At 38.7% G+C, this 23,964-nt stretch overlaps 5 protein-coding genes and 1 long non-coding RNA gene across 6 annotated transcripts; 3 read left to right on the forward strand and 3 right to left on the reverse strand.

The window, feature by feature from the left end:
• The first annotated feature begins 1,027 nt into the window (after positions 1 to 1,027).
• LOC106332224 (profilin-5-like) lies at positions 1,028 to 2,028 on the forward strand. The gene is made up of 3 exons (XM_013770700.1): positions 1,028 to 1,223; positions 1,470 to 1,607; positions 1,693 to 2,028. The coding sequence occupies exons 1-3, from the start codon at positions 1,098 to 1,100 to the stop codon at positions 1,825 to 1,827; spliced, it is 399 nt and encodes a 132-aa protein (XP_013626154.1). The 5' UTR covers positions 1,028 to 1,097; the 3' UTR covers positions 1,828 to 2,028.
• Positions 2,029 to 2,645: 617 nt separating this feature from the next.
• LOC106332241 (mitogen-activated protein kinase kinase 6) lies at positions 2,646 to 4,897 on the forward strand. Its single transcript, XM_013770720.1, has 8 exons — positions 2,646 to 2,823; positions 3,068 to 3,152; positions 3,243 to 3,377; positions 3,556 to 3,783; positions 3,875 to 4,057; positions 4,156 to 4,379; positions 4,483 to 4,528; positions 4,624 to 4,897. Exons 1-8 carry the CDS (start codon positions 2,741 to 2,743, stop codon positions 4,714 to 4,716), a joined length of 1,077 nt encoding a protein of 358 aa, XP_013626174.1. The 5' UTR covers positions 2,646 to 2,740; the 3' UTR covers positions 4,717 to 4,897.
• A 267-nt stretch (positions 4,898 to 5,164) lies between these two features.
• LOC106333758 (putative FBD-associated F-box protein At5g56560) lies at positions 5,165 to 7,371 on the reverse strand. The gene is made up of 3 exons (XM_013772170.1): positions 5,791 to 7,371; positions 5,574 to 5,708; positions 5,165 to 5,500 (listed from the first exon to the last, which is right to left on the reverse strand). The coding sequence occupies exons 1-3, from the start codon at positions 7,357 to 7,359 to the stop codon at positions 5,228 to 5,230; spliced, it is 1,977 nt and encodes a 658-aa protein (XP_013627624.1). The 5' UTR covers positions 7,360 to 7,371; the 3' UTR covers positions 5,165 to 5,227.
• Positions 7,372 to 7,673: 302 nt separating this feature from the next.
• Positions 7,674 to 10,127, reverse strand: LOC106329761. Its single transcript, XM_013768405.1, has 2 exons — positions 8,789 to 10,127; positions 7,674 to 8,713 (listed from the first exon to the last, which is right to left on the reverse strand). Exons 1-2 carry the CDS (start codon positions 10,125 to 10,127, stop codon positions 7,674 to 7,676), a joined length of 2,379 nt encoding a protein of 792 aa, XP_013623859.1.
• Positions 10,128 to 19,904: 9,777 nt separating this feature from the next.
• On the forward strand, positions 19,905 to 20,869 carry LOC106335537. The gene is made up of 2 exons (XM_013774082.1): positions 19,905 to 20,287; positions 20,407 to 20,869. Exons 1-2 carry the CDS (start codon positions 20,016 to 20,018, stop codon positions 20,651 to 20,653), a joined length of 519 nt encoding a protein of 172 aa, XP_013629536.1. The 5' UTR covers positions 19,905 to 20,015; the 3' UTR covers positions 20,654 to 20,869.
• Positions 20,870 to 22,164: 1,295 nt separating this feature from the next.
• LOC106335538 lies at positions 22,165 to 23,247 on the reverse strand. Its single transcript, XR_001268734.1, has 2 exons — positions 22,743 to 23,247; positions 22,165 to 22,573 (listed from the first exon to the last, which is right to left on the reverse strand). It is a non-coding gene; the product is annotated as an uncharacterized LOC106335538 (long non-coding RNA).
• Positions 23,248 to 23,964: the final 717 nt, after the last annotated feature.

The following is a 23,964-nucleotide window of genomic DNA, read 5'->3' on the forward strand; positions in this document are numbered from 1 at the left end:
CTGTTTTCTTTTCTTTTTTGTTTGCCACATCCATATCTTGATGGTTTTGTGTCCATCTGAGTTGTCGAAACTGCAGTTCTCCACTCGACACCAAACTCTATTTTCATCTATTCCGAGTCATGGCGAGTCTGATCGGTTAGGGACCGTGGTAGCGGCACCCACACCATTATCCTTCCTGTGGTCATCGGTTATGGTCTGCGTCAAAATTGGCGTGGTTGTTGTCTCCTTTTGGGAGTGTTCTTGTCCGGCCTTTGGGTACGGTTTCCTTATGTCTCTCGATTTGTCGATTGAGTATCATTATTGTACATGGGTAGTTTGGTATTGGAAACCGCCATGGTCGTGCATTGGACAAACAATGGAGATACGTCTGAGTCAATCATCTCTTCGCCACACCCACTCTTCCTGTAATGGGGAGAATGATATGATAATGCTTGCGGTGAGTCATCGAGTGGTAGTTTATTGGAGGCCTTTAGCGGTAGTCATTGATGTGTTATCGTTGACAGAAACAAGGAGTCCACAGATGTTTTTTCAACAAAACAAATTGAAGATATGGCTTTATCCGTTACAAATCAAAAGAATTTCAACGTCATCATGGATAGTTACAACAAAGCATGTTATCTCCTGCAGCTGAAGTGTTTGGGACTGGGACGGATGGCGATGTAAAAGATGGATCCATTCATCTTTTAAGAAAAAGACATTTGCTCACAAAAATTAAGAGCCATAAAAAAAGATAATACAAGACCAAGAACGAATTGGAGGAAAGCCAGCGAATCAGCCTATCCTACAAATGTGTTAGGAAACATCTGTTTAAAGTTCTTATTAACGTTTTTATTAACAACATGTTTTATGTAATTTTTATTTCATGTAATATGTTATATTCATTTGATATCAATAAAGTTTAGAAGTTAAAAAAAAAAACAATAGTCTTTTTTTCTGTTACATACGACAGTTTGATTGTTGTACTGACACGTGTCGTTCATGTACATCTATTTGCGTAAATGCCACTCGTACCACACACACGAACACTTGTAGTTTCAACGCTATCTCTAGAACATTCTGATTAACCACAGAAGAAGCAGAGAGCTAAGCAGACGAAGATGTCGTGGCAGACTTACGTCGACGACCACTTGATGTGCGATCTCGGGGACGAGCAGCGCCTCACCGCCGCCGCAATTATCGGCCAAGACGGTAGCGTCTGGGCTCAGAGCGCAAATTTCCCTCAGGTTAGTGCTTGTTTCTTCAGCCAGTACTGATTCTTATCATCTTTGCGCGTTTGGTGATGTCTACTGAGTGTTCAATCGAGTTCCTCTATGAACAGATTGAATCATTTTTAAGCCTTTTATAAATAAATAAAAAGTTGCGACTTTGGACATGGACATGTGTTTTTTTTTTTTAAATGTGGTATGAGTTTGGTCTCCTGATTCTCATACTGTTTCTCACAAAGCTTCACATGTGTTAACTTGTTTTAGTTGAAGCCTGAGGAAATCGAAGGCATCAACAAAGACTTATCTGAACCTGGATCACTTGCTCCAACGGGATTGTTCATCAATGGCGCAAAGTACATGGTAATCCAAGGAGAGCCAAACGCTGTGATTCGAGGAAAGAAGGTAAACTTGAGTTGATCTCGATGAACCTTTTTTTTTCTTTTGTTGTTTTTATTAACCAATGTAAGTTTTTTTGCTTACATTGTAGGGAGCTGGTGGTGTTACCATTAAGAAGACCACCCAAGCCTTAGTCTTTGGTATCTATGAGGAACCAGTGACTCCTGGACAGTGCAATATGGTTGTGGAGAGGCTCGGTGACTACCTCATTGAATCAGGGCTCTGAAATCTAAGCTGATGTTGCTCATATTATATTCTAGTTAAACTATGAGAGAAAATCTATTTATATATGCTGAATGTGATGAATCATTTAAAAGTCAGGCTGCATTTTACTACCTACCATGTGATGAATTGTATGATTCTTAAACTATTGTCTTCATGTGTCAGAGTTGAAATTTTTAATGAATGGTAGTATGGTACCCCATTACATTAGTTCTACAGATTGAGTTTTTTTTTTTTTGTGAATTGCAATGAAGATAGATTCAGATCACAAGATCATAGACACAGGTAATTCAATTGCACCACAAGTTTTCAGATAGAATGTCTGTACAACAAGGCCATTTCAGGAAGAAAGACAAAATCTTTGTTGGTCACACTTCTAGACCAAGACCAAACCGTTGAGGAACAAATGTTACATTTTCTTGCTATTGCTACATACATCTAGATTGTCGGCGCTTCTTCGACCTTCCACCGTTGCAACTGTCTGGAAATAAAAATTGGGGGAAGAGAAGACAGAATCAGTTTTTTTTTTCCGACCAAATTTGTATTTTAGGATTAGGAATGAGGGTTGCAAGAACTGAGATTGTAGCTCTAAGTTCTACACAAGAAATTAAAGGAATCAATGGATTGAATGCTGAGCAAAATACAGGCTTTTCTTTTTGATATCTGTCCATAAATACCGGAGATAACCGAGGGAATATTTTTAAACCGTGCTTAGACTAATGGGTTGATTAAGGGCCCATTTAAATCTTACTATGCGCGTCTTAATTTCCGTAATTATATACTAATTAATTTTCCCGGTCTCACGCGTTCAAAATAATATCCGTTACCACGAAGAATCGTCTTCTTCTCTCCACTTCTCACTTTCTCTTTCTAAAAAACTGCTTATTTAGAGAGAGGGCGAAAGCGATAATCCCTAGATGGCGCCGATGAAGCTCAAATCAAACTTGAAGCAGCTTAAGCTCTCCGTTCCAGCTCAAGAAACCCCAATCTCCTCCTTCTTGTAAGTTCTCCCGATTAGAAATCGCACTTCTGATTGATTATCATCAAATTTGCATCTATGATAATAAGTTGGATCCTGAACTTCCCCGACTGTCCTACGATCTGTTTTTTTATTTGAACCATTTTTCTGGATTTGATCGAATTCAATTGAAATCTCAAAAAGGGAAGAACTTAATCGTCTTCGATTTTCGTAGCTAACAAACAGTGTGGAAACTTGGTTTGTTTAATTGGTGAATTGCGTACAGGACTGCAAGTGGAACGTTTCACGATGGAGATTTCCTGCTTAACCAGAAGGGGCGGAGGCTGATCTCAGATGAGAAGCAATCAACGGTGACTTCACTTACCTCAAACATTAATCCATTGTTGTATAGAAGAAAGCAAGTAAGGACAATTCCTTGTGTGTGTTTTTGTTGTTAATAGCCATCTGATAGCAAGGAGCTTGATTTCGAAATCACTGCTGAAGACTTGGAGAGTGTGAAAGTCATAGGAAAAGGCAGCGGCGGAGTTGTTCAGTTAGTTCGACACAAATGGGCTGGCAAACTATTTGCTATGAAGGTACGTTCAAGATAACTACTTTGTTCTCTTATTTGAATCTTCAAGAGTTTAAAAAATGTTGCAATTTATGCTCTTTTGATAATATGATCAAGATTCACATGGAATTTATTATATGTTCTGTAATGAACTCATGAGCATTTGGGGTTTGAGTTTGTTCTTCTTTTTTTATGAATCACAGGTTATACAGATGAACATACAAGAAGAAATCCGAAAGCAAATTGTCCAGGAGCTCAAAATAAACCAAGCTTCGTCTCAGTGTCCACATGTAGTTGTCTGCTACCACTCATTCTATCACAATGGAGCGTTTTCCCTTGTGCTCGAGTACATGGACCGTGGATCTCTTGCGGATGTGATACGACAAGTGAAGACTATTCTCGAGCCTTACCTCGCTGTTGTCTGTAAACAGGTCCAATTGAAACGTCCTATACTCCACCAAATGGTTTCAAGCATTCTCATGATTTATCACTCTTTACTTATTTTCCCCCTCTTGTAAACAGGTTTTGCAAGGACTTGTGTACCTGCACAACGAAAGACATGTCATACACAGAGACATTAAACCATCAAACCTTCTTGTCAACCATAAAGGAGAAGTTAAAATCTCGGATTTTGGTGTCAGTGCAAGTCTTGCTAGCTCCATGGGACAGAGGGACACCTTTGTTGGAACCTACAACTATATGTCGGTACGAAAACGTTCCAAGATCACTACATTAGGAAAGAAGCTCTTGTTTATTAACATATACATAACCATGCCTCTTTATTTTACTCTCTTACTTCACAGCCTGAGAGGATCAGTGGAAGCGCATATGACTACAGCAGCGACATCTGGAGTCTGGGCATGTCAGTGTTAGAATGCGCAATAGGAAGATTCCCTTATTTAGAATCTGAAGATCAGCAAAACCCGCCTAGCTTTTATGAGCTTTTGGCAGCAATCGTAGAGAACCCACCACCAACTGCTCCTTCTGATCAGTTCTCACCTGAGTTCTGCTCCTTTGTATCAGCCTGGTAAGTGGTTTACTCATTATATGCTTTGTCGTTTACTCTGCATGGAAACAGAAAAAGAGTTGATACTAATGCTTCAAATGGTTTTTCTTTACATTTCAAACAGCATACAGAAAGATCCTCCAGCAAGAGCTTCATCCTTGGACCTCTTGGTAAGTAATTCTTACTCACCACTCTCTTTTTCTCTATTGGAAACAACCTTGAGGATCTTTGATGAAAACATGCGATTTTTTGTTAATGTTCACAGAGTCATCCATTCATAAAAAAGTTCGAGGACAAGGATATTGATCTCGGGATACTTGTTGGCACTTTGGAACCACCGGTTAACTACCTTAGATAAGTAAAAGTCCTCTTCTCTTCTTCTGCATTCTGGTGTATGATATGATATGATATGATAAGATGCATGATGTGTAATGCGTCTCTAAAGTTTACAATTACTTGATGATCAAAATTGAACGAGATTTTATTATCTATTATTGTCTTCTTCCTTTAATATGAAATATACACTTTTTGGTCGAATATGTGATAAAATAGACATCCCCACCGAAATCATGACATTTCATAAAGAGACGTATCAAAGGATAAGAGTGTCTTGACATGAGAACTTGAGAGATTGTATACAAGGAGAATAATATGTGTCGGAGATGAGTCATCTCCTTGAAAGGCAGAGAGGGTATGAATCTTATATGTTGATTAACATGTAAGCAGAAAAATGCTCTGTTTTCACAAAATAAAGATCTAGAGATTCGGAAAATAAAACACATAAACACCAAAAATAAAGTCAGAGACAAAAGGTAGAAGAACCTTAAGAATCTCACAGGTCTTCTAGACAGACATGATAACATAAAGAGTTAGTCAAACAATAACTGACATGTCTCTGAAACTCTGTTCAGTTTCTTTAACTTTCTGAGCATGCGATGATGTTTGTTTCTACATCTTGTTGAGAATGTCGCCGTCTTTAGACAAGTAGCGTTTGCTAGCACGTACGCAGCCACATTCCTCTCGTGCTTTGTGCCTTCATATTGTCTCCATTCCATGATCTCGAGATGCGTCGATAAACATTCCGGAACAACTGTTGGTTCCTTCCATAGGATCATCGGATCATTGTAATGGGCACCATGTTGCTGAGAGAAACATTATGTGTTAGTATTATACTGTTCATATAACATACTAGTGAAAAATATCCATACTACATACCGACTTAAGCTTGAGATATTTGAGTGTTGGAGCGTCTTTAAGTATACAAACAAGTAGATTGGCCCATCCGGCACAACGTGTACATAGCTCTAGATGTTCAAGATAAGGGAAAGTAGTGCCACTAGGATATGGAGTCTGCACTTAAAGTGTGAATGATTCACTATATTGAACATAGAAGGAGAATCTTGAGAAAATGATTCAGTAACATAGTTTTTACCTCTGAAGATAGACAACATAGAGAGAGATGACGGGCTGAGGTAAGAGATCCTACGAACTTGTTAGAATGGCCACAAAGAACCTGGACATTAGCCTTGGTCACCTCTGGCATATGTTCAAACACTAGAAAGTTACTGAATGTATCTTTAAAGTCCATTTTCTCCAAAGAAGGAGCATTTATCACAAACCCATGATTCTTCTCAACGTAGGCGCGTTTCCCTATAGAGTTATCGATGGACAAGCTCCTCAAAGAAGGCGTGTTGATGTTGAATATCATCACATTGTCATCTCTGGTTTTGTTTATAACCAAATCTTCAAGAACCGGGCAATTTTGTATAAGCTTTGCAACTGAATCGTCCCCCGAGAATTTAACCGATAAAAGGTGCAGACTCTTGAGCAATGGCAAGCGAAACCAATACGGGACTTCCTTGAACACCACACTGCCGTCTTCTTTGGATTGGTCTACAACCAAATATTCAAGAAGCGGGCAAATTGGTAAGAAACTTGCAATAGATTCGAACTTGACCGATAAAAGGTGCAGAGTTTTGAGCAATGGCAAGCGAAACCAAGGCAGATCCACCTTGATACTTAGTTCACTGAGCGTCAGCGTTTTTAGTGTTCTGCAACTACTCAGAGTACACTCGTTACTATGGGTTACTTCTGTTTGTTTCACAACCAAATCTTCAAGAAGAGGGCATATTCGTAAAAGACTTGCAACTGATTCGCCTCCCGTGAACCCAACAGATAAAAGGTGCATAGTTTTGAGTGATGGCAAGCAAAACAAAGCTGGAACAACACTGATAGTTAGTTCACGGAGTATCAATGTTTTTAGTTTTCTGCAAGTGATCAAAGTAGGCTCATAATGTCTGAATACTTGGGATTGTTTCACAACCAAATCTTCAAGAAAAGGGCACATGCTTAAAATACTTGCAACAGATTCGTAGCCCGAGATCGAAAGAAGGTGCAGGCTTCTGAGAGAGGACAACTGAAACCAACGCGGAACAGTCTTGAACTTCATATCCTTTACAACCAAGTATTCAAGATCCCGACACGATTGTAAAAGACTTGCAAGAGACACGTCACCTGAGAACTCGACCGAGAAAAGGTGGAGACTTTTGAGAGATGGCAAGCGAAAGCAAGAAGGAACAACCTCGATGCTTAGTTGACGGAGTATCAATGACTTGAGGGTTACGCAACTACTCAAGCAACTCGGCAGTTCTAGGGTATTCTCAAACGTCTGAATCCTCAGCTTTCTCACTGACCGCTTAACCGCAAATTTAACCAAAACGTTGATGTCTGAAGCTGAATATTTCTGGTTAAGCATGAGATGAAACCTCTCTAGAATTTGAGACTCGTTGAACAACAAAGATGCGTAAACAAAACTCATAAAATTCACAAAACTATTATATGAATCATCAAACACGCTGACATTCGGCACCAGTTTCCATGGACCCTCCATTCGTAATCTGTTTAAGAGACGTGTTGCAATGCTCTCTTCATAAAGCGGAAGCAATGAGAATATCTTCAAGATCAAATCATCTGGCAACTCACTGATGCTCGGTTCTTCCATCTTTTTTTGTCTGGTGGGGGTTCGCTCTCGTTTTTGGAAAACCCTAACTTGAGTCTCTAATTAAACTGAAGGGGAAACTTGGGGCACAAGCGAAAAAGAACCCTAGTCAAATTGTGTTTCAATTAAAGAAATTATTTATAACCTTTATAACTGTTTCGAAAAGCAGTAAAGGTTAATTTCCTAAAATATGTGACATGTAGAAAATCATAATTTATCTTTTTCGTTTTTTTCCTTCCAGTTTTCCTTATTTTTAAAGGGTGTAATTCTTTTTTTTTTTTTGAAACACATACTACATTAATGGAAAACCAGAGCGATTAGTTGGGAGCAATAAGAGCATCCACAACTACCAAATGTTCAACTACAAGGAGAGCATTCTTTGCTAATACATCAGCAACTACATTCTTTTCCCTAGAGATCCAGCCAAAAGAAACATAATCAAACGCCGACACAATAGCTCTAACATCCGAGACAACGCTATGCAATTCTGAGATATCCAACTCCGCGTTTAAGCATTTGATGAGTAGAGCAGAGTCGGACTCGAACCTTACTGATCCCAGTTCTAGACGTTGGCAAGTGCGGACAACTTCTCTGAGTGCCAGTCCCTCAGCCATCAGGGGAGAGGTGACATGTTGGACACTCTTTTGGTAATTCATATCTGGCATGGACGGTAGGAACGTCCACCCCAGTCCTGCTGCATTCTCTGTCAATCTCCACGCTGCATCCGACCTGACTACTCTAACTCCACTCGGAGCTGAAAACTCTTGGCGCACACGAGGTAAGATTTTTGTGGGTTCTGCTTTTGCATTATCCTTCCATTCCCGAGCTAGTTTGATAGCACTTGAGAGAGTCTCTTCAGGCGAAGCGGAGAAACCTTCGAATACAAATTTGTTCCTTGCTTTCCATATGGACCAGAGCGTCCAGGGGATTAGCGTTCCAGAGGTCAGTCCCGTAGGAGGGAGACATGGTTGGTTGCATAAAGATGACCAAGCCGCTTGTAAATCTATTATTCCTCTAAAGTCCACTTCATTCGCAAGGGGGGCTAGGAGCCAGACCTTTTGTGCGAACTGACCGTGGAAGAAGAGATGAGTGATAGATTCACTACAGCCACACCGTTTACATTTCGGATCAACGTCAATATGTCTTTCTTGGAGCCGCTCACCAACTGGCAACGCTCTCTTTAGCACCTTCCAGGAGAAATGTTTAACTTTAGGAGCGCAGTCTAGGTTCCATACATTCTTCCTCCAGTTAAAACCTGCGTCCACCTGTGCCACCCCAGCTGGCTCATCAATAGCAGAGAAGTATCCTGATTTGGTTGAGTATACTCCAGACTTTGTACCTAGCCAAATGAGCTTGTCTGGACACCCAGTAATACTCGGCTTGATGCAGATGATCTTGTCTTCATACTCTGGTAACAGTAGTTAGATCAAACCTCTGTCCCATTGGCCAGTGTTGGCGATGATCAAATCCGCAACTGTGAGGGTAGCACCTTGTTCCGTCGGAGGGCCCATAGGTCGCTCTTGCTTGGTTAGACTTAGCCATGGATCGCTCCACACATTGACTGATTGCCCATTTCCAATAGCCCATCCAATGTTTTTTATGAGTAGGTCTCTGCCCAGCAAAACACTTCTCAACCCGTGCGATATAGCAGATGTCTCCTCCACTGTCAAGAACTCTCCATCCGGGAAATACTTTCCCTTCAGGATTTTACCCAGCAAGCTGTGTGGGTTGTTGAGAAGTCTCCATCCAATCTTAGCAAGTAGAGCATCATTAAATTTCTCGAAATCTCGCATGCCAAGTCCTCCTACTGACTTTGGTTTGGCCATATTGTCCCAGGAGATCCAAGCCATCTTCTTGACTCCCTCAGTATTGTCCCACCAGTACCGTGTGATGACAGACTGGATACGTTTACAAAGTGAAACTGGGAGCTTAAAGTAGGTCATGGAGTAGGATGGAATTGCCGAGAGGACGCTCTGCAACATCACTAGTTTCCCCGCGGAAGAGAGCAATTTGGTGGACCAGCTTCGGGCTTTCTGTTGGATACAGTCCACAATGGAAGAGAAAAGATCTCGCTTGCGACGTCCGAAATGCTCCGGTAGTCCAAGGTATTTTCCCACTCCCCCTTCTTTTTGAATTTGTAATGTGGCCTTGATGGAGTTTTTAAGCGTCGCTGGTGTTCGACGAGAAAATGTAACCGCCGACTTCTCCTTATTTATCGATTGTCCAGATGCTTCTTCATAGGTCTTCAGTATTGTCAACGGATCTTCACTGTTTGCCGTTGTGGCATTGAGAAAGAACATTGTATCGTCTGCAAAAAGTAAATGGTTAATCCGGGGACATCCTCTCGCGACTTTGATCCCTTGGATTAACCCTTCTTCTTGAGCTCTATTACATAATCCCGAGAGGACTTCACTACACATAATGAATATGTAGGGAGAGAGGGGTTCGCCTTGACGAATCCCTCGGCTCGGTACTACCTTCCCTCTAGGCAAGCCGTTAATGAGGAAGGAGTATGTAACAGATGAAATACATTGTATTATCATGCCTATAAGGCTGCGGTGGAATCCCAACCGAGCCAGCACAAGCGCAATAAAATCCCATTCAAGCCGGTCATAAGCCTTGCTCATGTCTGTCTTGACTGCCATAGCACATCGTTGCTCCGCTTTGGAGGTCTTTAAGTAGTGAAGAACCTCATGTGTGATAAGAACATTATCACCAATAGCCCGGACCGGGATGAAAGCCGACTGGTTCTCAAAAATAAGCTTCTCCATCATCGGTTGTAATCGTCTTGTCAACAGTTTGGAGTTGATCTTGTAGTATACATTGCACAAAGCAATGGGTCGATAATCCGAGACTTTCTGCGGGTTCGTAACCTTTGGGATAAGGCGAATGTGGGTGTTGTTGACTCAGTCTGGTAGTGGTGCGCCGACAAAGAACTCTTGGATTTCTTTAACTATGTCCGGCCCAATCTTATCCCAATGGGTGTGGAAAAACCCGGCTGAGAACCCATCCGGCCCGGGGGCTTTATCAGCGTGAATGGAGAATGCCGCCTCCTTTATCTCCTCCGCAGTAGGTATAGCTATTAAGTTGACATTATCCTCTTCCGAGACGATGGGGCGAAGCGCCCGTCGCACCGCATCTGCTCTTTCACCGGGGGTTGAGGTGAATAGTTTTGCAAAGTAATCTCCTATAACTTGAACTATCTCTTCCTCTTTATAGCCCATCTGACCATCCTCTCTCTCGATCACTGAGAAGGCATTTCTTCCGTTTCGGGTCTTAGTAATTGCATGGAAAAATCCAGTGTTACGGTCTCCAAGCTTCAACCATAACAAACGGCTACGTTGCTTCCAGTACTCCTCTTCCTCTTGATATGCGGCATTTAGTTGAGTTGATATCTCCTGGATGAGCGCCGTGTCTTCTTTTGGTTTTGAGAGAGCGTCATTGAGCTGTGCTTTCTTTAGCTCGATGGTCTTCATGCTATTGCGTTGCTGCGCTTTGTTCCACATGGATATAGCACTTCTGGTGCTCGCAAGTTTCTCTGTGACCGCTGCATGGGAGAGTCCTGCCCAGGTATCAGCGATAACCTGCTTAGCCTCTTCATTTTTACAGAGCCATCGGTCATACCGAAACACTCCTCTTCGTCGCTTACCGCCCTTATCAAAGAAAGATATGAGGGGTTTATGGTCGGATCCCTCGAACCCGAGGTACTGGCATCTTGCCGTGGGGAAGCATTCTGCCCAGCGGGTGTTTGTAGCTGCTCTATCCAGTCTACAGCGGACAACCTCATCATCATCTCCTCTTTTCCCTCTCCAAGATAGTGGATCACCCGTGTGCTGGAGGTCAAACAAATCACCTTCAGAAAAGAACGTCCTAAAGTCTGAGAAGGAGCTCTCTGGCCGTATAACTCCACCATCTTTTTCATCACAGGAGAGAATGTCGTTCAGGTCTCCAGTAACAAACAAAGCTTCATCACGGGTTAGAGCTTGTTGAAGTAAGTGATCCCACAATACTTTCCTTTGTTTTTTATCTGTGCTTCCATAAACAAAGGAAGAATAAAAACTTTTTCCTTCAAATTTAATAACAGTGTCGATTACATTCGGATTAGAATCCAAAACATGGAGGTTAAGCTCAGATTTCCAGAATAGTCCTAGGCCTCGTGCACCATGGCCAGTCAGCGGCACGAGGTGGTTGCAGTCATAGTGGAGATGGCTCAGCTTCTTTAGAACGACATCATTGGGGTTTTTAGTTTCCATGAGAAATAGTATATCGGGGTCAAACTTTTTCGGTATCTCTTTCATTCTCCGAACTGTCTGGAGATTCCCCAAACCCTGACAGTTCCAGCTTGCAATAGCTAAGGAGCGGGGTTGGAATGGACCCGAAAATCCATCCTACGCCTGCTCGTTGGCGGCATCATGTTACATAGCGGTATGTTATCCGAACTAGCGCCTTCCTCCTCACGAGGAGTTCCAGCTTGTGTCGCTACAATTCTGCTATGCCGTGGTTTGGGGGCTTTCCCTTCTTTGTATTCTCTACCAGGTTCCACTGTGGCCTTCCTGCGAACATTTGGTGGTTTGACGGTTTGGGTCTTTCTACTTCGAGAGGTTGTTCCCCCTATCGCTAGTGGGCTTGCAGCAACTTTCCTTTTTCCTGGTGGTTTACCCAGTTTCTTCTTTGGTGTTTGCGGAATATTTTCAGCAGTGGCGGCCGTCTCATCCGTAGTTATCTCATCAAGTAGGGGACCAAGTCTGTCCATAACAGGGATTCTTGGTGAAGACGCAACGTGGATTTCCTATGGCGGACCCAATCTGCTAGATAGAGGTAAGCGCATTTGGGGGCCTGCAGAGTTATGGGTATGTGGTGATACAGGTGAGTCCTCTGTCGGCTCATTGCCTGCTAGGGAAGCTCTCACCATCTGAGCTGCAGACTCCTCTAATTGTCCTTGCGCCTCAGCTTGCCTCACGCGTTCTCTACGGGCTGCACTCTCAGACGGGTCAGCACATCTAGTATACTGCATCATAACGTCACGGACCTCACCCAAGGCCGTTTCCATAGCTGCGAGTGGTAGTGTTGCGAAGCACCTATCTTGGGAAACCTCCCTGCTAGCCGACGCATGTCTAGCTTCTTCTTGGGCCAACCGGCCTGAATCTTCTCTCATCCTAGTAGCATTAGAAGAGACACCTGAGTGGGACACCCCACTGAACTTATCATGTTCCCCTCGCCGGGGAGAAGATTGAAGGTAAGAAGGGCAAGCTTCATTCCTTCGAGCGTAACTCAATGTTTCCTTATCCTTGGAAACTTTATCTGTCCAGCGATTTTCACTGTAGTGGGAATCCCTGCGAGTATAGTGAGCAGGATTATCGTTTCTAGAGGATGTGTGTCTTGCTCCAGGACGATGTGTTTGTTCACTTCTCGCATATGGTTGGTAGGGCCTGACTTTGCGGGGGGAGAGCCTCAGTGGCCCACCGTAAGAGCTACGACCATCTTGTCTTTCTCTGTCCAATCTATGAGCCGGGTCCTTGCTCTTTTCCTCTTGAGTTGCAAGTTGGGCTTTTTTCCGGTGCTTTTCTTCAAGACAGTCTCTGACTTCATGGTCTAATCTGCCACAAGTCAGACAGTGTTTTTCCAGTTTCTCATAGACTAGAGCAGCATGGACCTCATCTCCATTTGGGTACTCAATAACAGAGGATTTGAGTAGAGGGGGGCGTCCGTTAACGTGGACTCTAACACGCAGAGCTTGCGAGGTTATTTCTGCAGTCTCGTATGTTCCAATGTCTTCCGCAATACCACGAGCAATACCTCAGTCCACAGGTGAAGCGGGACCCCTTGAATCTTGACCCAAAAAGGGATCATTGAGGGAAAGCTAGGTGAGATTGAGGGTTCCCACCTTTGCAGTATCACCATCCAACGGGCATAATGGTAAGGGCGCTTTTCTAACACAGTGAGCAGGTCAGATTCTGATTCGAACTGGAATTGAAACATTCCTTGGCCCAAATCTGAACCTACAGGTGGTATATCGGACTTCCAGTGGTCGGTGAAGAACGGAATGAGAGACCAGACCTTTTGAACCGACGGGTTAGTGACTCGGCCGATTAGCGTAAGCGAGAGTTTGTGGAGATTAGGGGGGTTGTCAGGTTCGGAGACCCGAATTCTGCCTGACCGTGGCGCTGGTTTGTGGTCTAAAACCACAACCTTCCCTTTCTCCGTAGAAGACAGCCGGCGATGCATACTGTCAGTCTGTGAGAGTCGGTGGTGAGAGCAGCTTGGAAGATACAGATACGATACCACCAAAGACAATGTAAGAGTGTCTCTGTATCACAAATAACCAAATCAAAAGCGAGGGCAAGATCTTCACAGTCCTGTAACCACAAGGAAATTTGAGGAGTTCAAGAGCTATTAGGGACCAGCGGTCCGGCCTACTTTCGTTGGTGAGACTTCATTTACGATGGAGGAGGTGAATTCTAGAGTTATGTGAGACATGAGGGAGCTTCGGCGGTGGCTTCCGGCGGGAAGGAGTGGCGGAGGCGGTCCCTCCGACCAGTGTCGGGGGAAGAACCCTGAGGATAAAAGCCAAGGGTTTGTTACAGACTGCTGGATACTATCAAAAAAGGGGAATAATTTGAAAAAAAGCAGGTCTGAGCAGAGAGCTTAGTCCATAACAAAAAAGAAACCACTGGATAATAGAAAAGAGTATTTATTTATATATCCACAAGTTCGAGATTTATATAATTTTAGCTAGAGAGAGATAATAAAAAAAAAGAAAGAGTGAGAAAATAAATGTTATGAGTTGATTCACCAGTTCACAGAAACATACCATGATGTACCCACGATCATAGGGATCTAGTTCTTCCATAATCAAAGTAGCATATTCACGTGCTTGGTTTTTAATCTTATCCAGTTTGTTGGCAGAGGCACTTAAAGCTATAATCTGTACATGAAGAGGGAAACCTATTTACGACGAAGATTACAAAGATCTTCTAGATTTTTCTAATACTAAGAATCAAAAGTCTACCTCTTTTACTTCGTCTTCATTCAACCCCCCATCCAAATCCTTATCGGCCCTGAACACAATTCAGACATATGAGACTTAAAGAGTTGGTGTTGGATCATAATAATAAAGGAATCAAGAAAAAAAAAAAGGGTTTCAAGAAACATTACATGTCAAAGAAAATTCGTAGCCTCGAATCAAAGTCCGGAGCATTGATCTTCTCCCAGATTATTTGCAGCTGATCCTTGCTTATTACATGCCCAGTTATGTTATGCCTCTTTGCTAAGGCGTCGAACAGTGCTTCTGCGAACTCTTTTGACTTGATCCCTGCAGCAAAAGTTCACCAAATCCAAATGGAAACTTATCCAACCACATTAAGTGTTTCAACTTGAGCTTATGCTTACCTATACAATCACCGAAGTCGGAACGGTCCAATGAACCACCGGTCGTCTCGGTTAACCTATCGAAATCTTTCTCAACACGAGGCCAACCAGCGACGCCATCAGCCTTGGTAATGAACTTGAGACCATTGAGCGCTAGCTCTGTGCTGGATTTCAGCCGCCGACGCGTTGGTTTTGTCTCCGGCGTCAACGAAGCCAAAGAAGCAACAGTTGTAGTAACTGTTGACCCTATGCGTTTCAGTACCGAGACACTACTCTTCATCGAATGGCCCTGTCTCAGAAGTGACTTCTCAGGATCCTCGCATGGCTTCAAGCTGTTGGATTCTTCGTTGGTATTGACCGTGATCTCTGTGTGCTCTTTATGACCTTCCTCGTAACCAGTTCTCTTCAACGACTGTCTTCTGTATATTGTCGCATTTTTGAGCCCTGATGTTTGCATGTTACTTGGACTACTCAACTCTTATTTCAGTTTATGTCTTATAGAGATGCTTTGTGCATCTGCTATAAATAAGCTACGCTGAGCGAAGGTATACTGAATATTATATTGAAATCTTAGTTAGTAGTTTCTTCGTGGCCAAGTCTCCCGCGGTTTGGCCACGACCAATATGACAGGCGTATCATACAAGTTATGATCAGCATATTCAGATTTTCATTTGTTTTTATCGCCTGATACTATTATATTAGCTCACGTTAATTGCACCTACTGTTATCATTGAAATGTAAGTCATTTTTAACTAATTAATCGGTCATTTTAAATAAGTACGGACCCTAGACACACAAACGAAGAAGAGAGGGAGAGAGAGAAACACCCTCATCTGTTCAAAAAAAAAAATATATATATATATATAAGTACGGACCCTACAGAGCATTTTCTATTATCCAATCACTTGCAAAAAAATAGTTTAAAAAGAATTATGGAATATTTTTGTTTAGAACATTGACTTAACCTTTTTTTAAATATGGACACGCTACGCAGAGAAATCACAGCTTTGCATTTACATCTTTCATAATATGAATAACTAGCATTGGAAACCCGTACATTACCAAGAGTTTTATAAAAACCTGTAGATGTGTTAAAATGGGAAAGTTGGTAACAAGAGAAATTAACATAATTGGATAGGACTAATGAGTAACCACAAATAATAATAAAATGAAACTAAAAATTCACCGATCTTCGTAACACTATATACCCCCTGGCCATCGTCTCATTAACCATCCACAAAAAGATCAATAAAACTTCTTACACAGTTCAAATGTATATTTGTTACACAGTTCAGTCAAATAGCATATATATATATTTAGGCATGTTACAAAGACATTTTCTTGTGAAATGTTCAGCTGGTTTTGTAATATACAATTAACAATAAATGATTTTTATGACACTATCTCCGAAATATCATTTTTTCAAAAATATGAGTTTTATGCGCTTGTGATCATTTATAAAATTAAAATTTATTTTTTAACTCAAGTTATAAAAATAATTTAAAGTCTTATATAGAGTTTTACCAGAAACATTACCAAAATCTTTCTTAAATTGTATAACATGTTTATATATATAATTTCTTATAAAGTGGCAATGAAAATAAAGTAAAATTATTAATTTTTATAAACTTATAAAAGCATTTCATATAAACTAATTCATAGAATAGTATTTCTGAAAACATATATATTTCTTAACAAATTTTTGGGGGTTGTTTGGAAATTATTATTTATTAGTGACATTTCACTAAATTCTCGTTGATTACAATGTATTATGAGTTAGCTAAATATAAATTTATATACAGTATAATACTTATTCCAAAAATCCATCCACAGTCTACAGTTACAGCCTACATATATATTTGAAGTACCTCATGAAATATGTAACTGACTACCTGGTCCTGTGAATATTTCCTTAGCATATATATAAAAAGATTAAAAAAATTAATTAATTTAAGCTATTTTCAAATTCTAGTTCGAATTTCGTTTCTGATTGTATCTGAACCCAAAAATAAATAGATCTTAAATCCCATTTAAATATATTTTTATAACGATTCAGATCAGGTTTCAGTTTTTTTTTTTTCAGTTCGAGCTAATGTCGGGATTTCGATTTATGGTAAATTTCCCATACCTAACTCCTATGGCCAAATCTAACTATCATAAATTAATTATTTTTAAGAAAAAGATTCATTCCAACGGAAATTAAAGTAATGACTTACAACTAGATAATTTAAGGGTATGAATGGTGACCAGGGAACGACGAGGAATAATGTATTCCCTGACGTTCCTAAAAAAAATTACCATTCACAAGGAATAATAATTTCCTCTCATTCCCTTTCATTCCCTTTTTTGTAGAGAATTAAAGAACAAAATTATTCCTTGTCAAATTTGATAAGGAATAACCATTCCTTTTCATTCCTGGTATTTTATTCCCGTACATTCCTTTTTTATTCGTTCCTCTTGTTTCCCGGATGGTCACCAGTCGGACCCTAAGAGTTTTTAACTTTAACTTCACAATTAAAAAAAATATTAACTCACACCATGTGTACAATATATTATATCAGAAAACGTAAATTTTTAGAAATTTTCTTTATGGAAACAGAATTTGGTGGAGGTTTTATGAGAGAATTCCTTTGCCAAATCTTGGTGCTCCTTCACTGCTCCAGCTAGTCCGCAATAAAACACTCCTGCCAGATAGTCAGATACACCCAACTTTCAAAAGGTGTAATTCATTAATATCTTTTTGAAAGGCTATCTTTTCTCTTTCTTTGCTGGGACTTTATTTGTTTAGAACCTAAAAGGAAATTAAAAAAAAAAAGAAGGAAGGATCATATCTATATATGCGTGAATCAGAACTATTTTACATCCCCAAACTTTCAATTTGCAATCTCAATATTCAAGTACCAGAGATTTTACTTTGAATTTTGTTATGTGTGTTCATAATGTAAAAATCTTGATAATTTATATTTGATAGGCTTTATGATAGATTCACTAGAGCTTTTAGATGATAAATTTAATGCTTAAAAAAATTTAGATTAATAAAAAATTATTATGTGCAAGTAGAATATCTCAAACATATATTAGAATCTTTTTAAAAGGAAATTATTTCTTATTTTTTCTTTCTTTATAATTTAGTTTGGTGAAAAACTCACTGAAAATTCAACTAGTGCACATATCCTTAAATTTCGTAAAATCAGCATTGCAATAAAAATGTATTATTTATGTTGTCCGCTATGTTACTTGGAAACGGAAGCTGGTACGTGGAAGCGAAAGCGTATGAAAGCGCGGAAACGAAAATTTTAAAATAATTAGGAAGCGGGTACGTGTTGAAAGCGTATTCATATATATATATATATATATATATATATATATATATAAGATTTTTAAAAATCTAGAATTAAAAATTATATGATTGAAATTTAAAATAAAGCATTTATTCATTTATAATAATTTCGAAATGATTTCATATTAAAACTGTGAAAATACACATAAATTAAATTAAAATAAATTCTTATATTAATTATTTTAATACTTTATAATTAATTGACATAATATATTTGAATATATGATTATCTTTAATAAAAACCTCAATGCATAAAGATAATTTATATTGTTAATTTTTATACTTGTATATTTATATTATCTCTATTCAATATTATTAAAATTTGGATTTTATATAAATTAAAAACTATAATTTTATATTTTTATTGATATAAGACATTGTGTTTTTTTTCTTTAAAAGAATGGAAGCGTGATTCCAAAACGGAATCGTAAGCTTCCAACATATTTTTAAAGAGAATATTTTAGAAGCGTTTTGGAAACGAGATTCCGTAAGCTTCCACAAAGTTCCGGTTCCAAAGCAGAAAACAGACGTCCTATGAAACTTCCGTGCAGCGTAGGTTGTCCAGAATGTTTGAAGCCGAGAAATATTCTTGTTTTAAGGATTTAGAGTAATTTCAATAGACAAAAAATATAATATATTTTGAGGATATATCTATGTTATATTACTATTTCGATATAAAAATTGAGGAAAAGTCGTCTAGTTGATGGGAACTATCCTTTTTGGTCCAATTGACAGAATCAAGGAAATTAATTTTAAAAAGGGTTACGATAGTGGTGACGAGGACATGATTCGGATATGTTTTAAAAGAATTGGTCTTATCTTCTCGCTAGCACTCTCTCCGTTTCATTTTAGTTGTCGTTTTAGACTTATGCATACGCATTAAGAAAATGTTTAATTTTGTACATTTTTAAAATAAAAACATCATCACCCATACACCTAACCATATTTTAACCAATGAAAAAATAAACAGAAAAATTTTATTAATAAATGTTGCATTAAAATCATAAAATGATACTTATTTTAAAACGAAAATTTCCTTTCATAAAAATACTTAGATTGAAACGGAGGGAGCAACAGCTACCATGGAGAATTGAACGCTCCTAAACAGATCTTCTAACATAGGCATATTACATATACTACTCCTTCCCTTATCATAATATAAGTAGTTGTAAATGTTTTTCTGTTTCAAAATATAACTAGTTTAAACATTTTAATGTAATTTTATATTTATTAATTACTGTATAACTAATTAAATTTTGTAGATTTATTATAATTAGTTGAAAATATATACTAAAATACCTTTTTTTCTAGGCAACAAGTTTTATAGTATTAATGTTTTTACTTAAAACTGCTTACATTGTAAAACAAAGAAAGTATTATTTAGACACAAACTAATTTTATTTTATTGTTATATTTAGTATAGAAATTAGAAAGGATTGTTAGCTATCTTATGATCATCCTAACTAATTTTTGGTATTTGATATGATTGCAATGATATAAAAATGAATATCACCTCATAAATGACAAATTAAAGAAAAAAATACATTACAATAATAGTTTTTTTAACACATAAAAGTGGGATATGAAAGTGACGGCCCATAGAATGAGAACCGCATATAAGAAACACAATAATAGCAATTAACATATGTGACAGATTATAGATAACGATCATAACAAAAAAGGCGAAAACAAATATTTGGAGATAGATGTGAAAATTAAATAAAAGGGTCAACGTTATCCACGGCTTGCACGTAAGTAATACCCACACATGTATTTATCCTTTTTCTTTTTCTTTTAAATTTTAAATATAACTGGAACCTCTTCACATATCCCCCCTATATATAAATGTAGATGTATATCCGTAAACAGAACTCATGTTTCTGTGTTCTGTCTTTTTTATCCTGTTTCAAGAATCCTAATTATTAATTTGAGTTCGATCTTCATTTCAAAGATGACTCTTCATTTCAATCTGAATATGAAGCAAATGGGCAACATGATCTATGAAGATTCAAGGAGGACCGGAGAAGAAGAAAACATTGTTGAAGGAGTTTCAAGATCGATGTTAGAAACTGAAACATTCTTCGAGGAAGATTCATCATCTTGCTCGTTATCTTCCATGTGTTCTTCATCTGATTTAACAGAGGATGATGATGATGTTTCTTCGTCTTCTTCAAATGGACCTCTTGAAGATCTCTCTGACCTCATGTCACACCTCCCAATCAAGTAAGAAAAATCTCTTAAAACATTATGGGGGGGTTTTAATACCTAATAATGAATGAAAATAAAGATTTTCTCAGCTCAAGATCTTTGTTATCTAACAAAGTTGTTTCATATTTTCGCAGGAGAGGATTGTCAAAGTTTTATGAAGGAAAATCTCAGTCATTCACATCACTAGCAAATGTTAAAAGTCTTGAAGATCTTATGAAGACAGGTTTAAAAAATAGAAACTATGGAGCAAGAAGAAAGGCAAAGAGCACTGGAGGAATGATAGATCAAAGTTACAAAAGGGTTTATAGCCCTAAAGCTACAATCTCCAAGAAAGCCACAAGAACACCTTCTTCTGTCCTCTCTCGTCTAGCCAGAAGATGATGTTAGATATCAGAGAAACATTAGTCTTTCAAAAGTTTTTTTTACAATACAACAAAATCAATTTCACACTAACATAATCCCCCAATACATCACCTTAATCTTAAGTCTATGAGAGAAATTTCAGGGTCTTTTAATGTGTAAAAAAAGCTAAAACTAGACTTGTCTATACACTTTTTGGCTTTTTGTTGTTGTGTAGTTGTACGTATCAAAGCTTTAGTGATTCCTAGAATTGGTGGAAGCATTTCCACATAACTATGGCTTCACATAGGAAGAGACGGCTTGTCAATAGGAAAGCAACTAGGCATTGTTACCGCTCACAATCAGGACAGCTTGCGAGCCTTGACCTCATATAGGATATCAACTAAACAGACATCTTCTTAATCTCAAGTTCTTTATGGTCTGTGATCTGGTCCACATACGAAACCAAAAACAACTCGCTTTAGGGTAGGTCTTCGTCATTTTTTTTTAAAGCCAACCTTTTCTTCTTTCTGCCTAGATTCAGATTAAAATCACAGCTTTCATAATCAGCTCTAAGTTAAAATTAAAGACGCGCAAAATTCACATATAACTTACTTTTAACACCAAATCAAAGTGCAGTTGTTTGGCTAGAACCGTAGACATAGATAATCCACTCAGCATTCTCTTCATTAAGTCGATACCTTGACAAGCTAGATTTCATCATCAACTGACAATTCATCAAACAACATGCAGATGCTCAGGCTGAATAAAAACTTGAAAGATAAATCAACCAGAGGGAAATGAGATCTGCCTTCAAGAAAAAAAACTTGAGCACCCATTATCTCATTTCAACTCTGCAATAACTTGAGAGATGTGTAAGGATTGTAAAAGCCTTCTCCCTGGTTTCACAACACAGCCCAAAACGTGCGATGATTATGATCATCACCACTTTGTGTAGAGAGAAAACGGCATTGGTTTCGTACTGTAGACGGGCCACAGGTACGAAACCAATGATTAGTAAACTTAATATGTTTTTGTTTGTATTTGTGTGTGAAATGAGTAGATATGAGAGAAGTAATGAGCTGTTTGATTGTTTCTTTTAGGTAAAGAACAATGAAATTGGATGATTTCCATGTGCTCAAGTAACATGATTTGGCCGCCTAACCCATATATTTCTCCAAATTATTGTTTTGTTTTTATTTCTTTTTTTTCCCACTAAATTATTTTTGTTATTACTTTGATATTGGAACTTCACACATAAACACAAGGAAAAACACAGTACGAGTGTCACTCACTCACTCTACATCCTCATCTTCATCTTCTTCTTTCTTATGTTCATTATCTACTGATAATTATGGTTTATTCCCAGACCTCCATAGTAAAAGTAATGCCCCAATCATCATTCTTATTAACCTCAAATAGCTCCAATGCTCTTTTTGTGGAAATTAATGTTTTATTAAAGTTCATAAGTAAAAATAACTACCATTTCTTATTTTAAAACTGGATTTGTTTTTAAAACATGTTTCCTAAATTTCCATTTGCTCACATCTATGGAGGCTGTTGCCAAAAACTTCAGGTTTTATAAGTAGAGAGAGCTCTCAAGCCTCTAGAGTCTTGAAAAACAATACAACCTCATGAACTTCATAAAGAGAAAAGATATGGACCCTATCCGCAGACTTGGCTACCGGCCCAAGTTAGATTCGTTTAACTTACATTTGGCTGAAGGAAAGACGAGACTAATCCTATTATGTTGCTACAAGAAAGAACCACATGACAACCAAACCGATTCAACCAACAAAGGTATATGTAGAACCGAAACATAACACAAATCTTGAGAGAAGGTACGCTCTGCATCTAGTCAAGAACAATTGTATCATACTGGAGAAGGCCCAAAACTCGTGGCAAGCCACCGCTGCCATATAACGTTAATCCTGAACTGGATTCCATTAAACTTCTCAAAACCTGAAAGAAAAAGACAAGCAAAAGAACTAATCAGTAGGACACCTCCAAGAAGAATACAGTGTAAATTTATCAAACACACACAATAAAGGTTCAAACTTTACCACCTAAAATGGATTACACACTCCCAAAGAAGATACTAAGTGAGTTGAATGATCTGAGATTAACGTACCTCGCTTTATCTTGAGACCACTCTGCTTCAAAAAACCGATCTTTACACAAAGAAGAACCATTACTTGAGAACTTGATCATCCACACTAGTTTCTAGCCTAAAAGTATGTAACATTACATAGCCCTTCACGAATTAACAAAAACATTATCAACAAAAGACTGATCTAAACTATATGCACCACCAAATACTCAAGATCTCATGACTACTTTGTTTTTCTATAAACAAGGATTGATAAACATACTCCGATCTATCCAAACTCAAGCCAAGTAGTTTTTTTTTTCCTATACAAAATAATACTTGAAATGAAAAACATAGTCACTCCAAATGAAGATGATAGTAGTTCTGGCTATTAACAATCGAAGAAGACGACGATGATGATGATCTCTCATAATATAAAATCTCAGGCGGTGGAACACAGATATAGTTCCAGAACCATGACACGAACCGACCCAGTTGCTGAAGCGGAAAACAGCAGACGAGCTGCAACATCTCCCCGCTTCTGATTCGTTCGTATTGAATCAAAGAACTATATTTCTCAAAGAACGCTTTGTTAAAACTCTCTCAATGCTTTAGAAAACAACTCAAAAAACTAAAGCTCTCAAACTCATAAGATATGCAAACACCCTTGCATCTCTTTATATAACTTTATAATTATCCTAAACTCATTAGGATTAACACAACTCTATTTCCTAATCCTTTAGATAAATTCAAACACAATAGGATTAGGTAGCTTGTACTCTAAGCTATTTCATGCTTATCTCAACACTCTCCCCCTTAAGCTTGAAATCTTCTCTCTTCAAGTCTTGAACTCCAATGAGACTTCTCATCTCTACAAACTTAACTCTTCCTAATGCTTTCGTAAGTATATCAGCCTTCTGTCTTACTCCTGCAACATGTTCGACATTCACAAGTCCTTTTTCAACACATTCTCTAATGAAATGGAACCTTGTGTGAATGTGTTTGCTGCGTCCATGAAAAACCGGGTTCTTGGACAGAGCTATTGCCGACTTGTTGTCGATCTTTATCACCACAATCTTGCCGGGACGACCAAGCACCTCGTTGAGAAGATCCTGCAGCCAAATCGCCTGCTTCGCCGTTTCTGTCGCTGCCATGAACTCTGCTTCACATGATGATAATGCGACGATCTCTTGTTTCTGAGAACACCATGTAATGGGGTTACCACCGAGGTAGAAAATGTGACCAGTCGTGCTCTTTCCATCAT

The sequence above is a fragment of the Brassica oleracea genome, chromosome C3 (genome assembly GCF_000695525.1).
Source record: "Brassica oleracea var. oleracea cultivar TO1000 chromosome C3, BOL, whole genome shotgun sequence".
In the NCBI taxonomy this organism is placed as follows: Eukaryota; Viridiplantae; Streptophyta; class Magnoliopsida; order Brassicales; family Brassicaceae; genus Brassica; species Brassica oleracea.

Coding starts and splice junctions, on each gene's coding strand:
- LOC106332241 (XM_013770720.1), top strand. CDS start 2,741: ATGGCGCCGATGAAGCTCAAATCAAACTTGAAGCAGCTTAAGCTCTCC. Junction 4,058..4,155: donor GAACCTACAACTATATGTCG/GTACGAAAACGT, acceptor CTTACTTCACAG/CCTGAGAGGATCAGTGGAAG. Junction 4,529..4,623: donor CTTCATCCTTGGACCTCTTG/GTAAGTAATTCT, acceptor TAATGTTCACAG/AGTCATCCATTCATAAAAAA.
- LOC106332224 (XM_013770700.1), top strand. CDS start 1,098: ATGTCGTGGCAGACTTACGTCGACGACCACTTGATGTGCGATCTCGGG. Junction 1,224..1,469: donor AGAGCGCAAATTTCCCTCAG/GTTAGTGCTTGT, acceptor AACTTGTTTTAG/TTGAAGCCTGAGGAAATCGA. Junction 1,608..1,692: donor CTGTGATTCGAGGAAAGAAG/GTAAACTTGAGT, acceptor CTTACATTGTAG/GGAGCTGGTGGTGTTACCAT.
- LOC106335537 (XM_013774082.1), top strand. CDS start 20,016: ATGACTCTTCATTTCAATCTGAATATGAAGCAAATGGGCAACATGATC. Junction 20,288..20,406: donor ATGTCACACCTCCCAATCAA/GTAAGAAAAATC, acceptor ATATTTTCGCAG/GAGAGGATTGTCAAAGTTTT.
- LOC106333758 (XM_013772170.1), bottom strand. CDS start 7,359: ATGGAAGAACCGAGCATCAGTGAGTTGCCAGATGATTTGATCTTGAAG. Junction 5,709..5,790: donor TATGTTGTCTATCTTCAGAG/GTAAAAACTATG, acceptor CTTTAAGTGCAG/ACTCCATATCCTAGTGGCAC. Junction 5,501..5,573: donor AATATCTCAAGCTTAAGTCG/GTATGTAGTATG, acceptor TGTTTCTCTCAG/CAACATGGTGCCCATTACAA.
- LOC106329761 (XM_013768405.1), bottom strand. CDS start 10,127: ATGGAGAAGCTTATTTTTGAGAACCAGTCGGCTTTCATCCCGGTCCGG. Junction 8,714..8,788: donor CACTGGCCAATGGGACAGAG/GTTTGATCTAAC, acceptor CTGGGTGTCCAG/ACAAGCTCATTTGGCTAGGT.